The 24,100-nt window shown below is 52.1% G+C and overlaps 10 protein-coding genes across 10 annotated transcripts; 5 read left to right on the forward strand and 5 right to left on the reverse strand.

Annotated features, from left to right (window-relative positions):
* Window positions 1–298: 298 nt before the first annotated feature.
* On the forward strand, window positions 299–1,098 carry TRIVIDRAFT_198231 (uncharacterized protein; the record flags this gene model as incomplete). The annotated part of the gene is made up of 5 exons (XM_014103981.1): window positions 299–397; window positions 451–576; window positions 637–854; window positions 919–952; window positions 1,063–1,098. The coding sequence occupies 5 exons, from the start codon at window positions 299–301 to the stop codon at window positions 1,096–1,098; spliced, it is 513 nt and encodes a 170-aa protein (XP_013959456.1).
* A 166-nt stretch (window positions 1,099–1,264) lies between these two features.
* On the reverse strand, window positions 1,265–2,078 carry TRIVIDRAFT_219026 (uncharacterized protein; the record flags this gene model as incomplete). Its single annotated transcript, XM_014103982.1, has 2 exons — window positions 1,265–1,803; window positions 1,958–2,078. 2 exons carry the CDS (start codon window positions 2,076–2,078, stop codon window positions 1,265–1,267), a joined length of 660 nt encoding a protein of 219 aa, XP_013959457.1.
* Window positions 2,079–2,447: 369 nt separating this feature from the next.
* TRIVIDRAFT_72371 (uncharacterized protein) lies at window positions 2,448–5,863 on the forward strand (the record flags this gene model as incomplete). Its single annotated transcript, XM_014103983.1, has 3 exons — window positions 2,448–2,526; window positions 2,807–5,418; window positions 5,507–5,863. 3 exons carry the CDS (start codon window positions 2,451–2,453, stop codon window positions 5,681–5,683), a joined length of 2,865 nt encoding a protein of 954 aa, XP_013959458.1.
* Window positions 5,864–5,901: 38 nt separating this feature from the next.
* On the reverse strand, window positions 5,902–7,601 carry TRIVIDRAFT_72372 (uncharacterized protein; the record flags this gene model as incomplete). Its single annotated transcript, XM_014103984.1, has 3 exons — window positions 5,902–6,186; window positions 6,254–7,188; window positions 7,298–7,601. 3 exons carry the CDS (start codon window positions 7,599–7,601, stop codon window positions 5,977–5,979), a joined length of 1,449 nt encoding a protein of 482 aa, XP_013959459.1.
* Window positions 7,602–7,920: 319 nt separating this feature from the next.
* Window positions 7,921–9,237, forward strand: TRIVIDRAFT_32553 (uncharacterized protein; the record flags this gene model as incomplete). The annotated part of the gene is made up of 1 exon (XM_014103985.1): window positions 7,921–9,237. One exon carries the CDS (start codon window positions 7,921–7,923, stop codon window positions 9,235–9,237), a length of 1,317 nt encoding a protein of 438 aa, XP_013959460.1.
* A 107-nt stretch (window positions 9,238–9,344) lies between these two features.
* On the reverse strand, window positions 9,345–11,005 carry TRIVIDRAFT_81951 (uncharacterized protein; the record flags this gene model as incomplete). Its single annotated transcript, XM_014103986.1, has 3 exons — window positions 9,345–9,667; window positions 9,732–10,493; window positions 10,788–11,005. The coding sequence occupies 3 exons, from the start codon at window positions 10,929–10,931 to the stop codon at window positions 9,659–9,661; spliced, it is 915 nt and encodes a 304-aa protein (XP_013959461.1).
* A 685-nt stretch (window positions 11,006–11,690) lies between these two features.
* TRIVIDRAFT_208179 (uncharacterized protein) lies at window positions 11,691–15,376 on the reverse strand (the record flags this gene model as incomplete). The annotated part of the gene is made up of 1 exon (XM_014103987.1): window positions 11,691–15,376. The coding sequence occupies one exon, from the start codon at window positions 15,374–15,376 to the stop codon at window positions 11,786–11,788; it is 3,591 nt and encodes a 1,196-aa protein (XP_013959462.1).
* A 370-nt stretch (window positions 15,377–15,746) lies between these two features.
* On the forward strand, window positions 15,747–16,138 carry TRIVIDRAFT_54762 (uncharacterized protein; the record flags this gene model as incomplete). Its single annotated transcript, XM_014103988.1, has 2 exons — window positions 15,747–15,857; window positions 15,941–16,138. The coding sequence occupies 2 exons, from the start codon at window positions 15,747–15,749 to the stop codon at window positions 16,136–16,138; spliced, it is 309 nt and encodes a 102-aa protein (XP_013959463.1).
* Window positions 16,139–16,291: 153 nt separating this feature from the next.
* TRIVIDRAFT_72381 (uncharacterized protein) lies at window positions 16,292–18,100 on the reverse strand (the record flags this gene model as incomplete). Its single annotated transcript, XM_014103989.1, has 5 exons — window positions 16,292–17,195; window positions 17,251–17,434; window positions 17,488–17,621; window positions 17,762–17,822; window positions 17,899–18,100. 5 exons carry the CDS (start codon window positions 17,953–17,955, stop codon window positions 16,561–16,563), a joined length of 1,071 nt encoding a protein of 356 aa, XP_013959464.1.
* A 2,447-nt stretch (window positions 18,101–20,547) lies between these two features.
* Window positions 20,548–23,733, forward strand: TRIVIDRAFT_143655 (uncharacterized protein; the record flags this gene model as incomplete). Its single annotated transcript, XM_014103990.1, has 2 exons — window positions 20,548–20,844; window positions 20,914–23,733. 2 exons carry the CDS (start codon window positions 20,548–20,550, stop codon window positions 23,731–23,733), a joined length of 3,117 nt encoding a protein of 1,038 aa, XP_013959465.1.
* Window positions 23,734–24,100: the final 367 nt, after the last annotated feature.

Raw genomic sequence — 24,100 nt, forward strand, 5'->3', positions numbered from 1 at the left:
CTTGAATAGACGCCTTCAGCAAACTTTGCAAGACGGGACTCTGCAGCATTCAAAAGCACAGACGCATATGCTTCGCCCCGGGGTTACACATGTTTCCAGTATGACTCTTATCTGTATGTTTTTCCCTAGGGGGAAGCAAGGGCCACCAATCGGTTCCGGCCATTGCGAGATGTAACCCAGCAAACTTGCACTTGGTATATATTCGCCCTCTTTCTGACAGCACAGATGTAAACTACTCGATATTTACCAGATTTCCTCTTTCTCCCAGTTTAAACCCAGAGACAAACCAGTGGCCACGATGCCGAGGATGGGACTCGTGGCGTTCAAGACTCGAGATGAGCCTGTGAATTTCGGCTCATTGATTCACAATGATGTGATTCTTTACGTGGGGGAAGGAGTAAGACTCCCTAGAATCGAACGAGTGAGCCATGGCATTAACAAATACGACAGAACTCTCATGTAAAATATTACATCATCTTGTCTGTCGTCGTGTTCATCTCCATCTTATTTTTGTTGCTCCGCATCGAACTCCAGTCGAGGCTCAACCGTGGCGCGCCCCCACTAGCAATCCAGAGAGTAAGGGTTGCTTTCCTAAGACATTGTCATATGGTAAAGGTGCTAATAAATCTTGAACAGTTCCTCTTTGGCTGGGTGATACGGAGCCATCAACGAAGAGCAGGCTTAGCACCGCAAGACGGTCAACCAGGCTCATATAATATGGGAGACGTGGCTCCCGGGCCAGCGAACGACTCTGTTAGGTATGCTGCATACCCGGACCATGCAGATGGAGGCGATAAGCTACACACCGTGCAGGAGCCCACCAAGCGGGTGGGCGAGGAGAGTGTTTTGCCGGTGTATGAGCCTCCTTTGGGACCTCCACCTCCCGCGGTGACGAAGCATTAGCACAAAAGGCTGTAGCACTGAGTTCCAAGATGCCAATGGGCCGGGGGAGGTAGGAGTCTCAGGGAGTGTTATTGGGGGAATTGAGAACCTTGTGGTAGGAAATAATGTGTATTTACTACGGATAACATAGTATCCTAAGAGATAATGGTCAATGTACAGGTTTTGACGCTTGAGCAGATTGAGAAAAGGAAGTAATGGAATGGAAGCCAACATGCTAAACGCCGCCGAATAAAAAAGAAAAAAGAAACAAACAAAAAACAATCAAGTCCCATGAAGCAAACTCCCAGAATATTGAACCCTTGGGTATAATGCACGTTTATCGTCACTCGCTGCGAATCAGTCATCTTAGATCTTGCACTCATTAATCAACCTCCATGGCATCGCACGCATCATCCACGTGGACGAAAGGAGCTGGCGCTGAGTCACCGTGCGGTATCGCTCCGGCGGCCGTTTGGAAGTGTGTCTGAGACGGCATCTGCGGCGGCGTGGCACTGCTGCTTATCTCGCCGGGCTTGTCCAGCTTCGTCTGCCCCTCTCTTGCTCGCTGGCGGGCTTCGATGATGGCTCTGCGCACGCCGTCCTTCTCCTCGGGCACGGACAGGGACTTGGGATCGCTATAGAGGACCAGCTGCATACCAGCCAGCTCGCCCTCGTCGTTGGCCAGGATGTGGCGGGGAATGCGGTTCTGGCGCAGATGCTTCTCGATGTCTGGCAGGAAGACCAGCTTGCCGTCGTCGTTTTCGCTGTCGGAGGAGAGCTCGGCATCCAGGTCGTAAATGTACACTTTGTGCTTGGAATCGTCCAGCTGCATGGTCTCGTCCGACGTCGGCTTGGGGCATGTTGACGATGTGGTGGCAATGGTCGGTGTCTCGACAGGGGCGTGGAGCTTTGACTTTGGCTCTGCCTGAAGCGTTAGCGAATTGACCGCTCCGGAGGTGCATTGAGGGATTGCATTGGATCGCTTGAACGCAAATACACCACGAGATAAAATCGAAGAAAAAGAGAAGGAGTAAAGAGAAAAAAGAAAAATTGACAGATCAACTGCAGATCTCACCTATATTCAGCCGGCTGAGGCGCTTCGACAGGCGCTCGCGATCGTTGTCGAGCGTCTCGGCCTTCCTCTTGCGCCGCTGCCTCTCCATAAGGATGCCTGGCGCGGGCGAGGTCCCCAGCATGTCTCTGTTCCGCGTCTATGACTCGCCCCAGCTTAGCCGAAAAGAAGAAAAACGAAAGAGTCAACAGTCAAGTTATGCCGTCAACTCGCCGATTGCATTGAACATTGAGCCCGTGTGACTCCGTCTGTGCTGATGCGGACGCTGGCAAGGTCGCGGCCACAGTGCAGCTCGGCCAGAAGCGGGCGACAGACGTCCTTTGTAGGCTTGAGTCACTCTTGTAGAAGTTTCTACAAAACCCACCCGCCACAACCCCGCCGATTGCTCTCCGAAGCATCGCATCTGCACCCTCGCCTTCGCCTTCGCCTCTGCACTTCCTTTGCATCGACGCGCCGAGTTCTCCAGCCCAGACTTCAGACCAAGACTTTTGCAAGCATGACGGGCAACTGGCCCGAGGCGCAGGTGCGCAAGACCTTTTTCGACTTTTTCGAGCAGAGGGATCACACGCTGGGTAAGTGGTGAAAAAATGTTGAAGCCGCATCGCCATCACCCCTCCAAGCAAGTGGCGGGGTTGACTGCATGGACTTGGGGGAATCGCCAGCTCGTCGAGGGCCGCGGCGGCAGAAACGAGATGATGTTTTCATGTCTGCGATGCTCGACGTCAATTTTCGCGTCTTTTTTTCATTGATTGCATTGCTTGCATAACATCATTCATCCCGTGGTGGCGAGCCGTCCATCATCACCAATTACCAAATTCTTCTGCCCGACAAATGCTGATTTTTTCCATCCAGTGCCCTCCGGCTCCGTCGTCCCTCACAATGACCCGACTCTGCTCTTCACCAATGCGGGCATGAACCAGTTCAAGCCCATCTTCCTGGGCACCGTCAACAAGTCCGACCCCATGAGCAACCTGAAGCGCGCCGTCGACACCCAAAAGGTCATCCGCGCCGGTGGCAAACACAACGATCTCGACGATGTCGGCAAGGACAGCTACCACCACACCTTTTTCGAGATGTTGGGCAACTGGTCCTTTGGCGACTACTTCAAGAAGGAGGCCATCGAGATGGCGTGGGAGCTCCTGACCAAGGTGTACGGCCTTGATCCTACCCGCCTCTACGTCACATATTTCGAGGGCAACCCAGCTCTCAACCTCGAGCCCGATCTGGAAGCCAAGAACTTTTGGCTCAAGACTGGTGTGCCTGAGGATCACATCATTCCCGGAAACATGAAGGACAACTTCTGGGAGATGGGTGACCAAGGTCCTTGCGGTCCTTGCAGCGAAGTCCACTACGACAAGATTGGAGGACGCAACGCCGCCAGCCTCGTCAACATGGACGACCCCATGGTTGTCGAGATCTGGAACCTCGTTTTCATGCAATTCGATCGACAAAAGGATGGAAGCCTCAAGCCCCTTCCTGCCAAGCACATCGACACCGGTATGGGTTTCGAGCGTTTGGTCTCTGCCCTCCAGAACACCGCTTCCAACTACGCCACCGATGTCTTCACCCCTCTGTTCAAGAAGATTGAGGAAGTCACTGGCGCGAGACCTTACACCGACAAGTACGGCCAAGACGATGTTGACGGTATTGATACCGCCTACCGAGTTGTCGCAGACCACATCCGAACCATGTCGTTCGCCATCACAGACGGTGCCGTGCCTAACAATGACGGCCGCGGCTATGTCATTCGACGAATCCTCCGACGTGGTGTCCGATATGCCCGCAAGTACCTCAATGCCGAGATTGGCTCCTTTTTCTCCAAGATTCTGCCTGCCTTGGTTGAGCAGATGGGCGAGCAGTTCCCTGACCTTGCCAAGAAGCAGGGAGACATCAAGGAGATCCTTGATGAGGAAGAAGAGGCCTTCTCCCGAACTCTGGACCGCGGTGAGGCCCAGTTTGAGAGATATGCTGCCAAGGCCGCCAAGGACAACGTCAAGAAGCTGGAAGGAGATGTTGTGTGGAGACTCTACGACACCTTTGGTTTCCCTGTCGACTTGACCAAGTTGATGGCTGAGGAGCGAGGTCTGGATATTGATGAGGATGAAGTTGCCGTCGCCCGTGAAAAGGCCAGAGAGGCTAGCAAGGCAGTCAAGGATTCAGTGCAGACATTTGCCAAGCTTGATGTTCACAAGATTGCTGAGCTCGACTCAGAGCTCAAGGTACCGAGAACGAACGACGACGCCAAATATCTCAGGGGCGACAGCAAGGGCAAGGTCCAGTACATCTTCGACGGCAAGGCCTTCATCAAGTCGACCAAGGATATCCCCGCAAACACTGCCATTGGCGTCTTGCTGGACAAGACTAACTTCTACGCAGAGTCTGGTGGTCAGATCGCTGACACTGGTCGCATCGTCATTGACGATGTCGTCGAGTTCAAGGTCATGGATGTCCAAGACTTTGGTGGATATGTCCTCCACAGCGGCTACATTGAGTACGGAGTGCTCTCCACCGACGATGAAGTCATTTGCGAGTACGAAGAGCTTCGCCGTTCACCTATCCGCAACAACCACACCGGCACACATATTCTCAACCACTCCCTGAGAGAGGTGCTTGGTGATGATGTCAACCAAAAGGGTTCTCTGGTTGACAACGACAAGCTGCGTTTTGACTTTTCACACAAGACTCAGGTCAAGCTCGACGAGCTGAAGAAGATTGAGGAGCTTTCAAACAAGTATATCCGCGCCAACTCCAAGATCTACTCCAAGGAGGTGGAGCTCGACCTTGCTATCAAGATTGAAGGCCTTCGTGCCGTCTTTGGCGAGACTTATCCCAACCCTGTTCGAGTAGTTTCCATCGGCATGGACGTGGATACCATGGTTGCAGACCCCACGAATGCTGAGTGGAGAAAATACAGTGTCGAGTTCTGCGGTGGTACCCACGTCGACCAAACCGGTTTGATCAAGGATCTTATCATCGTCGAGGAAAGCGGTATCGCAAAGGGCATCCGTCGTATCATCGCATACACTGGTGAGGCGGCTCACCAGGTCCAGCGCGAGGCCCAGCTGTTTGAGCAGAAGCTGGTGGATCTTGAAAACCTTCCCTTTGGCCCCGAGAAGGAGGCTCAGGTCAAGGCTGTCTCACAGGACCTTAGCCAGCTAGTCATCTCAACGCTCACCAAGGACGAGTTCAACCAGCGTTTCCAGAAGATTGCCAACGCCGTTGTTGCTGAGCAGAAGAAGAAGCAAAAGGCGGAGTCCAAGACTGCTGTCGACACTGTTGCCAAGCATTTTGAGACTAACAAGGACAGCCAATGGTTCGTCGGCCGACTACCCATCAGCGCGAATGCCAAGGCTGTGGGCGAGGTCATCAAGCACTACCAGTCCAAGGACAAGGCAAAGTCTGTTTACTTGTTTGTCGGTAGCCATGAGGAGGGCGCCGTCGCCCACGGAGTTTACGTCGGAACAGTGAGTTAATTGCCATTACCCCCGCCTTCATGTTTCATGAAAGGCAATATAATATGAACGTATCACTAATATCGATTCTTTTCTTTAGCATCTGGCCTCACAAGGTGTTACTGCCGAGCACTGGGCTGCCTCCGTGTCCGAAGTCATTGGCGGCCGCTCAGGTGGCAAGGAGCCATCTCGCCAGGGCCAAGGTACTCAGCCGGAGAAGATTGACGACGCGGTCGAGACTGCGCGGAAATGGCTGAGCGAGAAACTGAAACTGTAAAAAGTTTTGTGTATTATTATATATAGGAGCTTTTGTTTGTTTGTTGCCAAATTGAGAAAAGAAATAGGTACATGTGAAATGGGAGACTGGTTCTACTGGGCGATGGGCTAGAGTAAATAGGTAGCGCAGATGAGGTAGGAAGACAAAGACACATATTCATCTGGAAAGCGAGTTTAATAGACAGCCTGCGTCATTGATGTTCATTGGTTTTCTAGATTCAGAAAAGATGAATGCTCGTAATTTGTATTGATACAAAGTCATCAAAGTTGGTTTGAGATGTCTATATACACTACTTATACAGTAACCATGACACTGGCATTTCTATAATGCGACAGGAGAGGATTCTCTCCGCTCCGCGTCTCCGTGTCCTCGACGTAGGCCCACCGACGCATGAAATCTCCGTGGGACATGACGCGGGTCAGCTTGCCGGTGATGGCCCGGTAAATAGCCTCGGTGATGTTGAAGTCTGTGGGGAAGAGGATGTCAAAGTAGCCTTGGTGAACCTATATTGTACCAAACGGGTTAATTTCGTGCTCATAACATGTTTATTTCATTTGTTTCGGAACTTACAAGGGGGGTTGTGACGGGGACCATTCTTCGCTGGAAGCGCGTCTGCACGACGGGAGCGTTGAGTCCCTTGATGGCCTGGGGGAGAGCGTCGAAATCGGACGTGAGGAGACGGTGCGCGGGGAAGAACTTCTCCAGGACATCGAAGAACTGCATGAGCCTGGTGGGGATGAACTCGGCGTGGGAGAGGTTGGCGGCAAAGGGCATCTTGGTAGACATATAGCGGAGAAGGGGGTTGGAAGGATACGGTTTGGGATAGTTCCCCCCGGTGGCGGCGTGGCGGACGCGGAAGAATCTGGCGGCCAGAGGATCCAGCTCGTGAACGTAGAACTCGTAAAAGTCGCCGTCTCCGTCGATGAGCACGTGGCCCTGCAGCGGCTCCTCGGTGGTGACATCGTACCGGATGCCGTCGTGGGAGAAGTTGTCAAAGACCTCCATGGCGAGGAAGAAGCACGGCGAGGGCACGTAGCGGTCCCATTCGAAGATCGACTTGTTGATGATCTCGACCTTGTCTGCGTGGCCGCGGGATTCGGCGGTGGAGAGGAGGTGGCGGTTTTGCATGGCGGCGAGAGAGGAGGAGATTTCGATAATGTTGAATTTTGTGCGGGCGTAGACTTGGGGGTCGGCGGCGCGGATGTAGTCGAGGATGTTGAGCATGAGAGTTCCTCGTCCGGCGCCCATTTCGAAGATGAGCAGGTCGTCGTAAGGATACGTCGTGAGGCGGTAGTTGGAGACCAGATACCGGGCAATGGCCTCGCCATAGTACGGCCTGAAGAGCTCTGTGGGCGTGTGCCACAGCTGTCTCGTCGGGCTCTCGCCCTCCTTCTCGTCGAGCAGGTCTTCGAAGTCGGTGTATCGCCTACCCAGCTCGGCCTGGAATTCTAGCTCGTCGCGCATGGAATTGAAGTCGAAGGGCTCGCCCGGGCTGAAGATGACGGCTTCTTTGGAGAAGTAGCCATATGACGGATTGTAGAGACTGTCTGTAGATTGATTCCCATTGTCAGCCGCCAAATCTGCGCATGTGAGAGCGCCCATGAGAACACATACCGTCTATAAAGTCCCGAAGCAGCATCTTTACTTTCCGCGGCCGCTCGGTCCTCTTCTTCAGCTCCTGCAGCGAAATGTACGGATACTGTGCAAACTCTTCTCTCCTGTCCTCGGGTAGAATGTGCGTCCGTTGCTGCCAGCGACTCTCGTTGGTCTTCATGCCGCGATCTATCGACGGTCTTGTCCCGAGGCCGCGACTGGGCTGCCTCTGTCTGCTGGCGAGGCCATTGCGCAGGCCCTGGCATCCGCGAGGACGGTGCCGAAACAGCTGGCGAAAGAGATGCGCCACAATGGGAGAGTCCATGATGGCCAAAGTCACGATGCCATCAACAAGGTGGAATGTTCTTCTTCTGATTCGAAGCTTTAGGTTGGCAGATCCCGCAGCTATTCCCGGAAAGTGGTTTGTTCCGGGTAGGGCTGCCCCGCGAGTTCCCGGTACGTACCTTTTATTTTTTTTTTTTGCTCTGAAGCAGGGATTAGCAATGACCTCAGAAAATCCAAAGTTTAGTCTATCCTGCATACTCCATCACTTATCTTCTGTTGCTATCCCCAATAGCCCGAGGAAAAATGAGGGCATTGTGATTGACAATTAAGATGAGGCATATCCGGTCACGGCTAGTACCATGTCACTGAGCGATCATCCCAAGGCATATGGCACGGCAGCCATTGCCATTGCCTTTACAGCAGGCATTGTTGCTACCCTGGGATTCAAAGAGCTGTATCCCGAGCTCGAATCCCGATACCAGCACAAGAGCACCGGCCGCTTGAATAATACCAGGAGATCGAGTTTTTTTTGGGGAGCGCCGGTCAAGCTCGAAGATCATGATACGAAATCTTCAGTGTCTCGGTCAAACGGAATAGCATCCAATGGCATCGAGGGCTGCATCGGCAACACGCCTCTCATTGAGATCCAGTCTCTCTCCAAAGCCACCGGCCGTATTATCCTGGCTAAAGCCGAGTTCCTCAACGGCGCTGGAAACAGCCCCAAGGATCGAGTGGCTCTCAACATGATCCTGGAAGCCGAGAAGCAGGGCCTCCTCACGCCGCATCAGGGCGACACCATCTATGAAGGAACCGTGGGCAGCACGGGCATCTCGCTTGCTACTCTGGCCCGCGCAAAGGGATACAAGGCTCACATTTGCATGCCTGACGACCAGGCATTCGAGAAATCGGATCTTTTGATTCATCTAGGCGCAACTGTTGAGAGAGTCCCCGTAGCTCCAATTACTAGTCCTGATCATTTTGTCAATTTGGCTCGAAGGCGCGCCATTGAACATACTCGATCATCCAAGGATGGCAGCAAGGGCTTCTTTGCGAATCAGTTTGAGACGGAATCTAACTGGCAGGCCCATGTCGTCAGCACAGGCCCGGAAATCTACCAGCAGACAGACGGCGACCTTGACGCATTCGTAGCTGGCGCAGGAACTGGCGGAACAATATCAGGAGTGGCGAGGTACCTGAAACTAGATGCCAAGATGAAGAATCTCAAGGTCGTCCTGGCAGACCCTCAGGGCAGCGGGCTGTACAACAAGATTAAGCACGGCGTCATGTACTCGTCTACCGAGAAGGAGGGCACCCGGCGCAGACAGCAGGTCGACTCAATGGTGGAAGGAATTGGCATCAACCGAATAACCAACAACTTCGAAGTCGGCAGAGATTTGCTCGACGATGCGGTCAAGGTGACCGATGAGCAGGCATGCCGCATGGCCAGATGGCTCGTGGAGAATGATGGCATTTTTGTAGGGAGCAGCAGCTCCGTTAACTGCGTCGCTGCTGTGATGACGGCAATGAAATTGCCCCCTGGCAGCCGAGTCGTTACCTTGTTGTGTGATTCCGGCACCCGGCATTTGAGCAAGTTCTGGAAGAACATTAAAGAAATGGGCCTGGAGGAAGGGGAGCCCACAGATTTATTTGCTGAATTGGGGATATCGAAGCCATGATGAAAAAGACTGGACCAGAACTCGACCTCTATCTTGTACATAACACAGCTCCACAGCATCACATATAGCCTGAGAAGGAATGATTGATAGAAAACCGGCAGCAGAGATCTATTAGGTGATCTAGATAAAACAAACTGCATAGCCTCACGGCAACACCAAGTTCATGATGTGCACGCCGACGCAAGGCATGCTGAAGAAGGTAAAATATGAGCAAGGGGAAAAACACGATACGGCGCCAGAAGGTCTTGAGTTCTTCATATCATACCCGAAAAACGTAATCAATTTTCCATAACTCCCATCCCGAAAAAAGTTCCACCCCATTCGCTCCGTAGGAAACAAAAAGCAAATCGAAACAACGTCCTCATAGTCCTCGAGGCAGACGTGGCGCCTTTCTTGTATTTTTCTCCTTCTCGCTGTCTCCTTATGAGAACTGCAAGATTCCCTCTCGTTAGTACACCATTATTGTAATATCAGGGGAAAAAAAAGAGACATACCTTCCACCGGTTGCCGCAATTCATACACTCGCAAAACGTCGTCATCGGTTCATCAGCACTTCGTGTCTGTGCCTGAGTATAGCTGACCTTCTTCTTCTTGCACTTGCCGCACTCCAGACTGTCGCTGATACTCTTCTCCGCCATCGGCACCTGTGCCTTCTTCATGTTCTCCTTCTCCAGCTCCTTCTCCATCTTCTTCTGGTCCTCGCTCTTGAGATCCTCGTCCGTCATGGTGACAAATCGACTGGGCGTAATGTCCCCTGACATGACCCGTTTGCCCAGATCCCGATTGGTCTTGCTCTTGAGATTTGAGAAGAGCGATCGGATCTTCTTCTTGTACTCGGCGCCCTCGCCGTTGAAGAGTGTAAACGCGGCATTCTCAACGGCAACGGCCTTTGCGATGACATCGGTCTCGGACTCGGTGGATCGGTAGGCAAGGCCATTGTAGATGAGGCCTATGCACTGGTTGCGGACGTTGGACTCGGTACGCTTGATGCTGACGCCGTCGGTATCGAACTTGCGCTTCTCGGGGTCGCCCTTGAAGGCCTTCTTGGCGCCGCCGGACGGAGTGCTGGAGGACGGGTTGGGCAGAGACGCAGCCGCGGGTGCTGACGGAGAACCCGTCTTTGCCTTTTGCAGCTTGGAGTTCTTCTCCTGCTCAACGAGCTTCTTCCATTTGATGACGAGTTCCGAGGCGGCTCGAGCAATTTCCTTGTTGGGATTTGACCGCAGTTTGCCTACAAAGACACCTGCGCGCGTGGCCTGCAGTTTGCGACAACTAATGTCAGAGAAATGAACAACCAGCAATAAATATAAGAAAAAGGCGAGCTGAGATAATGGCGACGAGAAACTACGGCTGTAGACGATGGGAGGGAGCAGATCGGCGGGCAGTGACGGGGGGCCGTCCAAAAGTGACAGATAATCATCGAATGGAACCCGCCAGAACATGCATTCACAGCCGGTGTAAGAGGCGCACACATTCGCAGCCTCATCTCTGCCATTGCCAAGCGCCGCTTTTGCGGGACCGCTCCAAAAGAGGCGACAAAATCAACGTACCCGTAGCATCTCTTCTGTCGGCGACGCATCCTTCTTGAGCGACTCCAGCAGCTTCAGCGCATTTTCGGGCGGCTCGTTGGCCGCCACGACCTTGGTCAGCGCCTTCACGCGCGACTCGAGCTCACGCTGATCCATGCCCGGCATTGCTGAAGATTTTGCGGGCGAACGTTTCTAAAGCCGACGAGCACGGACGATGGCGGGGGTGAAGAAAAGAAGCAGACAGGCCTTCGGAATTAAGCAAGCAAAAGCAACGGAGGAAGGGAAAAAAAAGGTAGAGTCGGGATCTAAGTTCTTGTCTTTGCCCACGCGGCGCGCGGCGAATCAATCGTCGCATACGGAGTTGGCATGGATGGGTTGTGGGCGGGACGAGATTCCGGGATTTAGCCGTCCAACTTTGCGGGAGCCGCTTGACGAGGGTCACGTGGGAAGCTTCCGAGGTTGGCTCTCAATGATGGCTTGATATTAGGCACTACGGAAAATGCTCTGTAAATGATACAGTCTTGTGCTTTATGAAGGGGTTGGTATGTCCCTTTTTTGTAGGTAAAGCAAGAGCATTCATTTGGATGAAAGTTGAATCCACAGATTTTAAACTGCGCTTTGAATGCTCTCGTTGCACCTGAAGCGGGCACGTGCTCATTCTCTGGGGTGTCAAGGGTGTATACCTACAAATTCGGCTTCCATCATTCAAGTAAATGTATTCATGTTATGAATATTCCTTGCTCTTTGTTGGCTGCCCTTAATGATGGTGAAAAGCTAACTTTCAATGACTGTTCATAAAGATTTGTGCATTAATCTTTTGATCTATACTGTACCGTATGTGGTGGTCCCCTTTCTCGTATATGCTACTATCGTACTTTCTGCTACTATGGCTTAGTACTCTTTTCAGTTGAGACTGTATCCACGAAGTTTATGACGCTGGATGCTGTATAGCCAACTTGGGGTGCTGGCTAGCAAATTTCTGATGAATTTATCCACAAAGATAAGCTGTATACATCCTCTCAAGAACGCCTCTGCCTGTCCGTTTTCCTTCGTTTATTACCCCCCGAAGCATCCCCAGCTTCCGGAGCCTCCTCTTCGCCAGCTATATTCGCCCTCAGTCTATCCACCGCAGCTGCCATCCGCTTGCTTCCTTGAACCCTCTGCCTGGGAGCAAATGTCTCCCTTGCGCCGGCACCAACACTTCCGCCAAAGAACCTCGTAATGTTGCTCTGTGTACCTTCAATCTCGCGCTTGTTCATGTCACGAATCACTGGCACGAGTACCTCATCTGTACGCTCCTTGCTCCATCCAATTGTAGCCATGAGATATTCTCGCAGCCCCGCCACATCAGGCACACCCCATTGAAATTGCTCTGTGCTGCTATCGACCATTGGGTGGAGGTAGGCCTCGAAAACGGCTGGACTGGGGAAACCGAGGGGCAAGAAGAGCTTGGTGGCTTGAGCCTTGCGGAATTTGCGCCTGAAAGAAGAGGATGCATCTGCTTCCTTGGGCCGTGTTTGGGATTGTACCTCTTTCCACCATTCGCGGAATTTTTCGAGGCCGTCTTTGCCAGGGAACTCGGAAAGGATTTCGACAGCTGTGACTGGACCAACGCCAGGTAGTCCTTCTGTGTAATCTGACCCCAGAAGCTGAGCGAGGGAGATGAGCTGTTCTCGAGAAAGAGACATTTCTTTATCGAGATCTGCACCAACGTAGCACTCGACGAACTTGTTGCTGTTGAACATGTTTTTGTAAACTCGTGTCCCCCCAAAGAGGAATGTATCGGAGTCATCTGTGACGATGCCGTCGACCATGCCAAGCCGGACCAGCTCTGCACACTGCGCTTCTGCTTCCATCGGCGCGGTGATGTAAGGGATACCAAAGAGGCGAAGCAAGGCTTGACACTCTGTAATCATTGTCTGAGTCACTTCATCTGCGTCACGGCGGTCCTTCTTCTGCTGATTTCGAAGGGCTCTTAGTTCCCTCTCATAGTCTTCCCTGTTTTGCTGAGTAGACTTGTTGTTCAGTTCACTAGCGAAGCGAGCATGTTCCTCTGCTTCTTCGGCCATCTGTGCTAGGAGTTCCTCGTCCTCAGGATCACTAAACTCATCGTACTCTACGTCGGCAAAGAGGTCATCGTCATCCGCAATCCCCTCGGCTGGAGGTTGGCCCAAAGGAATGCTCTCAATTAAGAAAGAGTCAGCCTGTGGATCTCCTTGAGCTGTTGTGTCGTTTGCTGGTTGAACGTCTTCAAATTCGGGTTCAGGTGAGTCATGGTTGTCCTGAGCTTCTACAACAGGCGGAATCGGAGCAGTGGGGACCTCGAGTATAGGAATTTCTTCAAATTCAGGCTCTGGAGATTCACTCTCAGCCCTACTCTTCTCCTTGTGAGTAGTCTCGGTGGTAGGCGGCTTGGGGCCATCTTCTTGCTGAGGATCAATCTCGAAGCCGCCGCTTAAACCATCTTCTAGAACGTTGTCGACCTTTGAAGGGCTAGAAACTGGCACCACCTCTGGTGAGGGTGGTATCTCGATGATTTTCACATCATCGCTGCCACCACCATCATCATCAGAGGACTGGATTTCGATCAACTGATCCCGTAACTCTCGTCTCCGAAGGTTTTCTTCCTCCTCCGCTTCGGCTCTATCCTGAGCATTGATTTCCCTGTCGACGTCTTGCTGTTTCTTGATTGCTTCTCGGATATCTGTATCATCATCCACTAGCCACGGAGGTAACGGCTTGGGGCCATCTTCTTGTTGAGGTTCAACCTCGAAGCCGCCGCCTAAGCCATCTTCTTGTTCTCCCTCCTTATCCGGTTGCCCGTCATCCCCTCCTGCTGTAACCACAATTGGCTTCTCTTGCTGCGTCTTTTTCTTTGCAAAAAGAGATGATCCCCAATCCAGCTTCGGGAATGGAAGGGGTCCATCAAAAGGATTCTTTTTATTCTCAAAGACTGGCTTTGGCTGAGATTTTTTCATCTTCCGTGACCTTGCTAGGATTGCCTGCATATCGTCATCGCTGTCGCTCTCTTTTGCTTTCTCCTCTGTAATTGGGGCTTCTTGTCGTTTTGGAACAGCAGCATTGGCTCGGTTGTTTACAATGTGCGCAATCATTGAACCACTGCTACGGCCGATTGGCTTTGGTGCTTCCACGGCTACTTGAGTCCACTCTGGCTTGTCGCGGACATCATCATCCGTACCAATGTTGTCTTCTGACTGTCGGCCAATGCCATGCTGATTCTGCAATGACAAAGCAATTGCAAGATTGAGATCATGCTCTTCTTCTGGATGCATATGCTCCGCAGGCTGTTCCTCGAAAGCATTCTCTGTCGGATCCAATCTTCCTCCAACGAACAAGGAGTCTTCGTTGGTACCTTCGTCGCTGACAGCGTCATGTCTGTGGCTTGCATAGAATTGTTGTCGTATGCCACTCATATCTTGAGCAGCTTGAAAGCTCGCAGCACCTGACTGGGACAGCTTGGGTAGTCGATTAACCCCCACGATTGGCACATCTTCAAAATCCTCTTCTTCTTCACTTTCCTCTTCCTTTGTCTGGTAGTGGAATTGAAGGGCATCCACATCAATTGGCTTGTGGGCTTCCCCGACATCCTTGTCTTTGCTGACCACTCCAAGAGCCCAGCCTCCTTCTACACCCTCGTTCTTGACCAAGATGTATTCTCGATCTCTTTCTCCCGCAATACGGGCATTAACACCAAGGGTCAGGTCCGTACCTGACATTCCGATTTCATACATGAGTCGCTGTGTCAGGTGATTTCTCTCCTTGACTCTCTCAATCTGAAATCTTGAGAAAGCCATGCGATCAGGAAACATATCATCAAGCTGTTCCTTGCTCAGACCCATTCTGAGTCGACTTCTCAATCTCGCTGCGTTGAGAATGTTGTACCTATCTGGCGGCGGAAGACTCTTGAAGAAGTCGCCGTCAAAATCAATCTTGCTAAAGTCGTACAAGTTGATATCTTCTCCGTTATTGAACTGGCGCGCGTATTCTTCTAGCTCCTCTACGCTCATGATTCGAGGATCATCCGGCTTCCCCATTGATGCTATTCCACCCTCGAGTTCCGGCAGGTGATAGGCATCCTGCTTATAAAACTTGCGATTTCGCATCCTCTCCTGCTGAGACATGCCAATCTCCTCAACGTAGACCAAGTTGCTGGCATCGGGTATTTCTTCTTCTTCTTCTTCTTCCACCGGGCGCGGTCTCTCTTGTTCCCTTTTGCGTTTTTCCTCCTCCTCCTCTGCGAGTCGCTGCATCTGAATAGCCAGAAGCTTTCCAGCAGTCCTGACGGCATCTTCTCGTCTCCCTTCCCGCCTCTGTTTGCGCTTCTGAATTGTCGCTCGCTTCAACGCTGGAGCGCCGCCATCAAACACAAAGACGGGCTGGATGCCGAACCAGAGAAGCTTGCAGATGCGCCGAAAGAATCCCACAATATGAGAGTTGCGAAGCGCATTGCCTTCTTTATCACGAACAGCCTTGAGAAACTGATAGATCCATATCGACGCATCCACAGCCAAACGCTTTCGATTGAGCGTTGCCAGGTTGGTAGGCCGTGCACACGGCTGGATCACCGTCCAAAGCCCGTTAACACCCATTGTGAGAGTGCCGGCCTACTGATAGCCCGCGACTGGTTATGTTGGCTAGCGAGGCGGTGATAGCATTGCGATGAGGCTCTTGCGAGGTCGACTCGCTCCCACTGCAGTCGTAGAGGCGGAAATGCAAGTACTCTATGCAATGAGGTGTGATGAAGAAGAGTTCAAGATTCACGATGCTCGCTCGACTCTTGCAGTGACGCTATTGTAGCAGAGGCGGTGGGGCCGTTAAGCTCGGATTCAGCTCTATCTATTGGCCAGCCCAGCTTATCGCACCGTCCCTTGACAGTAAGATCAGATGCAGCTTTTCCCCCACGCTCTGACTCTTGCATCTCCATCCTTGCGCTCCTCCAGGCCAAGGCTAGTCCTCACGATGGATAAAGATGAGGCTCACGAATATCTTTCGTCTCTTTTGAACCAGATTTTGCGCATCTACACCACAGATGGCCGCATGTTTCGGGGCACTTTCAAATGCACAGATCCGGTTCGTCTCCCCCGAGCAAAAGGATGGACAAACTTTGCAATTCACCGTCTCCCGTGATGCTAAATATGGTCCTCGCGGCACAGGATAGGAATATTGTGCTGGGAAACTCACATGAATACCGGCAGCCTTCGGAGGAGGAACGTAGTGCCGCTGCAGCAAATGCCTCTGGTAGCTCAACCACTCTAGACATGACGTCTCGATATCTAGGCTTAATCGTCGTTCCGGGGCACCACATTGTGAAGATGGAGGCTGAACAGTTCTTGAGCCAAATGAAAACTTAGCCTGCATGAGGTAAAGGTGGAAAGGGTATCAACATGCATATTTATAGGTCTGAAAGATGGGTTCGTTTCATTTTAGAAGCAGGGCGGCGTTTGAGGATTGGGCATCGAGCATCTACCCTGTCCAAGGGTATGAGGATATGGCTATCCAGAGATGGTATTGGAGTTATTTTATTTGATATAAAAACTATGTAACTCATACAAGGTATTAATGAATAGTCACGCGCCGAAAGACTATTCGAAAGCGAATTAAGCAGATTGACCCAACCAGTGATTGTTCCAGCCTTGTCCAAAACTCCCCCGCCAGGTCGGCGGCATTCAAATCGACACCATCGGCAATTAGCCTTTGCTTTCCAAGACTGGAATCCCTTTTCATTTCCCCATTTTCTTTTTCTTTGTGTTCACATGGACGATAAGGTGACCTTTTAAGCCGCGAGAATTTCTTGAGTTCGACCTCGTGCCTCGCCGTTCATCCCTCCGTCGCTACCCAAGACAGAGTGAGGATGATCCTCTTCCTCTTCTTCCTCTTCTGCGTCGCTGTCCAGTCTGGTCTCTTGTTGTTGAACCCAAGAGCCGTTATCGTTCAACGGCACGTCTTGATGGGACAAGTCATGGCCCTCTTCCCTAGCTCGGATGGTGTTGCGCCGTCGCTGAGAAAGGTTCCGAGATCGAGTAGAAAGCTTGGAGCTCACGGCAGCATTGGAAGTGACCCAGTTAGTGAGAGCATCTTCACAATCCTGGATGATGGCCTTGCTAGCCTCATAGCCATCATACGCAGCTCGGGTCTCGCCGGGAGTCACGGGAGCGTCGTCGATGAGGTCGAGTAGATGTTTTCCGTAGCCAGCAATAATGGCAACTTTCTCGCAATGCTCCCGCAGGGCGTCGAACTGGTAGACATAAGCAGCCTTGACCTTCTCGCGAGTGATATTGGAGAGTTGAGCCTCTGCCACGAGCGATTCAGCCTCGGCGCGAACCAACTCCTGCTCCAGCACTACAATCTTTGGGGAGTTTGGTTCTTTGTACTTTAATTGGGCGATTTGATCAGTAATTTTTTGCTTGCCTGTTGAGGTTAGCTTTGTGTTATCAATCATCTACTCGATAATGCGTCGTCTTACGGTCTCGGCTAGGCTGGACTGATGCCTCAATGTTGCGGATGCTCTTCATGGTAATGCGGTATTGATCGTATCGGTCAACGTACTGGTCTTCGAGCTCGCCGATTTCGTAGAGCAAAACGCCAATCTTGTCGGTGACGTCAGAGACATCTTCGTCGGTGGCTTCGCCCCAAAGGGACAATTGTTGCTATACATGTGTCAAGATTAAGCACGACGATGAACAATCAGGTAACAACATACGGCCACTTCCATGCGCTCCTTGGCGACAAGCTCCATACTTCGCATAACGTTCTTCTCCATCTTGACAAGCTGGGACAATTTCTTGGCTAGATCTGGCCCGAAGGCGCCACCGGCATTGCGACGAAGAGCGTGGCCTGCACCATCAATTAGTCGGCGTAAACACGAGTCTCGCGATCAAGGCAGGCGTGGAAATAGGGACAACAATCGAATTGAAGCCATGTCGATCGATGCTAGCGGGGTAGTGCAATGTTAGAAGAGCTATGGCGGCACTCACCCAAGCTTCCCTTTCCGAAGAAGCGGCCAGACTTGGTGGACGACGGCGGAGGGGGCGGACTCTATCCATCAGATTCGTCAGTTCCTAAGCTCCAACAACAGGAGGTCTCAAGATGGTCGATGCCGGCTGATCCATACCTGGAGCTGCGACGCCGTGGGCGCGCGGGACTGGCGCATAGAATATGTTCGGTGCATTTTGGCGGTGTGGCTGGGCGCTAATTGATACGATTGACAATGGATAATGCGTGAAGATGGAGAAGATAGACGACGGCGCCGCGATAGGGATTGGGCGCACAGAAAACGATCAGCAAATGGTGTTTGTAGGGAGTATCAATACGGGAGAAAACCAAAGCTGACGCAGGAGGGGACGGATGGGGAGATGATTATAAGAATGTCACGGTTGGCTGCGTTCTTGGCGGAGCTGGCGGATCGTCATCGGCTGGACAGCTGTTGCGCCTTCGCTACGTCATCCCCGCAGCTCGGGAGCCTGTTTGAGCCTTAACGAGGAGGAGTCCTCACCAAGGCAGCGCTAGGCTCAATGCAATGCTTCTGGTGCTACGGCGACGACGTCAGATCAGGGTCCGGGACCAGCGGACCAGACTGTCAAGGCGGGCGATCGTGGGTACCTCTACCTAGCAGCCGTCCAAAATGCATGTCTCAGCCGTTGGACTCGATTGGAAGATTCTTGGGCGGTGGTGTTGGCGGTCATGGCCATGCCTCATTCGGCCTAAGGACGATGCTGGAGATGCTAGTGTGTCGAGCTAGGGAAAAGTGAATGACAAGCACAAAACTCATTTCTGCTTTCTTGTTTTTTGTTGTCGAGGGGGAAGCATCTGACAGAGTGAGACACGATGCGTCATGGCATTGCCATCAAGGCACGATGATGCCAGGTCAGTCAGTTGACAGCGTTCACCTATTGTGAGCACAGAGGCTTGATCCGGCTCAGCTGTCACGGAAACGCTGTTCCCCATCCTCACTGCTTGAATTGGCAGACGGCCATATGCAGAGAGAGACATACGAGTACTGGTAGCATCTCTGCTCTTGAATCAATTGGCTCGCTGTAAGGTTGGTAGACAAAGTAGGGGTCCTGCAGCCATGACTCCCGCAGTGGGGTGTGTTAATATTCAGCTGTCTAAATGGAGATGCATGTGCAGCTGTACAAGTATGTACTCGGTAGATAACCTTGCTTTTTGACATCTGCTGTTGGACGCACATCAGACGCCGAATCTGCAAACGAGGAGAATTAATCCCTGATGCTGGGAGGCTCGCTTAGCCCTTTTGCTCCCACGAGGCAACTCTACAACCTGGCGAGTCCATCCATATCTGGACGGGGCCCAGGAGAACCTTGGAATCTTATGCAGGTACATACACAGCTCCACATGCCCGGCACTTGGAGTCGAGTCAGGAGCATTTGGTAGCCAGAAAAGTAGTGTCTATGGATTGATACTGCATCTACGAGGAACAATTCTCTGTCTGTGTTTCTTTCTTCTCAATGGCTGATCTGCCTCTTGAATCGTAATAGTGCTTTACGAGAAGAGCGGGGGGAAATGTAGTACATACCTGAGCTAGCCTGCCACCTGAGGAGTACAAGGCCAGCAAGGTTCGGCTCTACAAGCGTCCGCCTCGTGGACCATGGCTGAGAAAATACAAAGAACAAGATTGAAAAAAAGACAAAGAAGATAAATTCGACAAGCACAAAACCTGCACAAGTACACACCCACGTTATTCTTTGCAAATAGTGATAATGAGACGGGTTCTTACGTATGCCGTGCCCCAAGTAAACGCGTCCCCGAATCTAGCCTAGCCGACCGGTTTTCTTTGTGGACTTGGGCCGGAAACTCTGGCCAATCACCAATGCGGCGGCCCAGCCAACCAGGGCTCGCGTGCTCCAGGCTCTGCTCTCAATTCAGGACGCGATCTGGAAGCCTCTCGAACTTCGCGATTCCTATAATCTCAAGCACCGGAGCTGGGTGCTCTTTGTTGATCAACAGCGGTGCACTGCGTGGAAATGCATTGCTAGTCCGCTGGCCTCTCTTCGGTGTAGCGGTCGCTGTGGATCGGGCTTGTGTTGTGTTTTGTGGCTTGGGCTCAGGAATACAGAGGCGGCGCCTTGCATTTGGAGCACCGTCAAATCTCATCAGTCCAATTTCACCCAAGTCTTCAGCCCTCCCTCAGCCTCACATGAGTGCCGCCCATCGCTCACTCGCATTGCTGTCTGGCTGCAGGAGGTTCTCATTGTCAACGGCGTGCTAAGACTTGATATTGCTTGACTTTATTTCATCTTCACACACTTGCCCAGGGCCTCTCATGCAGACCCCTTTGCGCGCTTCGGCCGTGTATTTAGAGTCGGGTCTGCGGCATCCCTCGCCTGTCTGGCTGACAAGACTGCTGTGACACAAACGGGGCGTCCCAAGAGTTTGCGTGCAACAGAAAGCAGAAGATTTAATTTTCGAACAGGCAAGGATGATGCCCCACGGACTACCAGTATTCGCAACATCGGAAGATGGCGAACCAAGCCACCTGGCCCGTCTAGACTTGACTAGCGGATCTGGCGTCGCGGTTTCAACCAGAGGTCCCATTAGCCCTCCTCCGTTGACGAGAAATTGCTCGTCTGCTCCTCCTGCTCCTGCTCCAGCTCCCTGCATCGGTGACATCAACACCAACGACTGGACGCCTCCCGCTCTCCCTGATCGCGCGTCCTTGCCCTTGGCAGACCGCGTCGCTGAACATGCGCCCGAGATGCCAGAGAAACCTGGTGTCGCATCCAGCGCCAGTCCGGTTCGCAACATGCCGCTCCCATCGACAGCAACGCCGTCGCGAGATGGCCATCGCCAGCCAGAAGCAGTGCAGACGCCCAAGGCTCAGACGGTCCCTGTGACGGAATGGACCGTTCAGACACTTGCTAATCAGCTCACAACCTTCAACCTGGAAGTTCGGAGGGACCACGCGCAGCTCGTCGCCCATGCCATTGAGTCTGCAAAGTGCAGAGAGTGGCGCACGCATCATGGCCTGGATCTCTTTCGCGAGCTGGAGACGCATCCCAATCCGGAGATCAAGGGCAAGCAAATTAAAATCAAATTCAAGGTCAGAATCTATTGAAATTTGAAAGCTGAGACTGGACATTTGAGCATTGAGAATTAACTCCCCGCTTAGCACCACAACAAGAATAAGAAGGATCACAAGGACGTTCGCTACAACGTGATTTGCATCAAAACCAACAAGGACGCTGTTCCATCTTACAGGTTCCACCATGTGGAAATCAAGAAGAACGTCTTGATGCCCAACACCATGCTAACATTTGTTCCCCATCTGCGCGATCTTGAGGGCTCTGAAGAGGCCAAGTACAATCTCTGGCTCAAAGAATTGGAGGACATTGATCTCAAGTCGGGTTTCAAACCTATGAACCGCGACGAAAAGTTTGTTGCCATCATCCAGGCCGAGCGCGCCGCGACTCTTTCGCTGTACCTGGATATGTGGCTCGAGAAGCTCAATATACCATTCTGCAACAAATCTACCCTGATCAGCTACATGGCAAGCCAGGCATCGGATGACGCCATTACCCCCCAACAAAAGACGGATATTATCAGATCTCAAGGCGATGGGAAGACCATGACGCCAGAGGTACGCAGGGCGGCAGAGATGTTTACTGCTGCATTTCAGCTGGCATTTAAGGAAAATCAACCGCAGCTGAAGCAGGTTGAGTTGCGCAAGGTGCTGCTTCTCGACGAGTCTGTCGATAGTGTCATGGACAATAAGCCGGCAGCCAAGGACGTCTCCATCGTCCAGCAAGACAGCGAGGATGAGGTTGTCGAGTCCAATCTGGCCACATATTGCATTTTGGGGTGTCTCATTTGTTTCAGTCATTCTTGTGATCACGGCGAGTACGACCACCAAAATTATAAACGCACCTTTTCCTTGTCGTCCTGCGCGCCATTGTCGGATATCTTGAAGAGGAAACGAACAGCGGCAGCAGGGGCTAGTATGATTTCTGACGTGCCTTGTCGGCGAAGGTGTTATCGTCTTAAAATCCCCCCCGACCCAAGTGAGGTGCTGAAACCGTGGACTGAAGATGAGCGCACTCTCCTGCGGTCTCTATATATTACGACTGATTTCAGCAAAACTACCTTGGACCCCATTTGTCTTGCGACTGAGTTCCTGAATCGTAACTGCGATGAGGTGCACGCGGAATTTCAGTCCCTAAACATTAACGTGTCTGAACCGGAACCCACGGAACCCATGGAACCCACGGAACCCCCTCGACCGAAAAACATATGGTATGATCGGAAGCGGAAGATGCTCCTCGGGGACTGGCAAGATCATACCATTACTCACGAACATCAGCGACGAGAATTGCTCGAACCATGCTCTCACGATGGCCCATGCGCTCCCAAAATATGCCCCTGTGTCGATGCTAACGTTTTGTGCGAGAGATTCTGTGGCTGCACAGACAAAAACTGCCACTACAAATTCACAGGCTGTGCTTGTCATTCTCAGGGCAAGACGTGTTTCTCCAAGCAAAAGGAAAAGCCATGTATATGCGTGCAACTCAACCGCGAGTGTGATCCGCAACTGTGCGGTTCATGTGGCGCTTTTGAACGTGCAGATCCGGCCAACGCTGAGGACGACTGGCTGCACTCTACAGGATGCCAAAATTGTGATTTACAGCGTGGACGACACAAGACCCTCCTCCTCGGGCAAAGCCAACTTGAAGGGGTTGGTTATGGGCTCTTCACTGCCGAGGACATTGCTCAGGATGAATTCATTGTCGAATATGTGGGAGAGCTGATCACCCACGACGAGGGCGTCCGTCGGGAAGCCAGGCGTGGCGACGTGTTTGACGAAGAATCCAATATATCATACGTATTTACTCTGCTCGAAAACGAAGGCATCTGGGTTGACGCCGCCATCTACGGCAATCTGAGTCGATATATCAATCACGCTTCGGAACATGACACCAGAGGGTGCAACATCACCCCGCGCATTCTCTATGTAAACGGTGAATTCCGAATCGAGTTTACCGCTCTCAGGGATATCAAAGCCGGAGAAGAGCTCTTCTTCAATTACGGAGAAAACTTTCCCAATCTTACTAAGAAACTGCTCGATACTAAGTCTGGGGGGAAGTCAGACGGGTCTAGAAAGGCTGGCCGACCAAAGCGCGCCGAAACTGGTGATCGAGTGGCACGCAAAGTGCCCAAGATAGAGCACAAAAAGGTGGGAAGGCCAAAATCGAAAAAGAAGAAGGAAACGACAGCGAGGACAACAACCACGACGGCAAGGACAACAACTACGACGACGACTACAACGACAACGACAACGATGACGGAAGCAACGACAGTCTCGGATGAAGATTCTGCGGCTGTCCAGCAAATGATGGAAGAGGCTCATGCTCGCAAGCGAAAGCGCCACACGCTGATTGACTCAGAGGAGGAGGAATACCACCCTCCCGGCACGGACGCAGTGCCGTTTGCAGCTGAATCGGGCATCGACTCCGAAGGGGGGGAACTTCTTGGTTCAAAGCGGCTTCGGAAAACAACGAGATCACAGAGAGTCAAGGAACCCGATACACCAACCCAGGCTGCGAAAGGAGAAGAGCCAAAACCGCGGGGCAAACGAGGAGGAGCCCGACCTGGCAGTGGGCGACCTAGAAAGCATCCTCGAATCATCCAAAGGCCAAAAGAACCTTCCCAGCCTGTTCAGGTGGTTCAGCCTACTCAACCTGTTGAACAGTCTACTCAAGAATCCCAGCTTGACGCAGATGCCAACGTGCCAGCCCCCGTACAGCCTCCGTCATCTGCACCGTCAACGCCGAAGCAGAACAGACCAAACCGCGGGCACGAACCTGAGGATGCCATTGAGATTGAGGACAGCGAAGACGAGGATGATCAGGATGACCAGGATGACCAGGATTTAGGCACCAGGAACAGAACGTCTAGGAATAGACGGCTACCGGCGAAGTTTAGGGAGGAGGCATAGGCGTAACGGGGTAAAGGTTCATGGGGTTAGGAGTTGTAAAAAAGAAAGGAATACTACTTATAGACCAATGTGCAGGGTCGGGTGTTGAACCAGATGGCGAACGGAATTGCCTAGAGCATTGCTTTGTATGAATTATTAGATAATGTCTATACTTTGGAAGGAAGAGAAGATCAAACGAGCATACCGTGGCCTCAAACAGTAAACAAGGAACCTGGTAGATGATGAGCATGTGAAAACATGTGCTCAACATGACGATGTCGGGTACTCCGTACTTTTTACGTGTACTGGGTTGTAGAATGTGGCGCAGAGCTGTCTGCCTTGGCCAAAGCCCTGTTTCAGCGTGTCAGGGAGCGTACAGCTTGATTCT

This window comes from Trichoderma virens (genome assembly GCF_000170995.1).
Source record: "Trichoderma virens Gv29-8 chromosome Unknown TRIVIscaffold_3, whole genome shotgun sequence".
Lineage (NCBI taxonomy): Eukaryota > Fungi > Ascomycota > Sordariomycetes > Hypocreales > Hypocreaceae > Trichoderma > Trichoderma virens.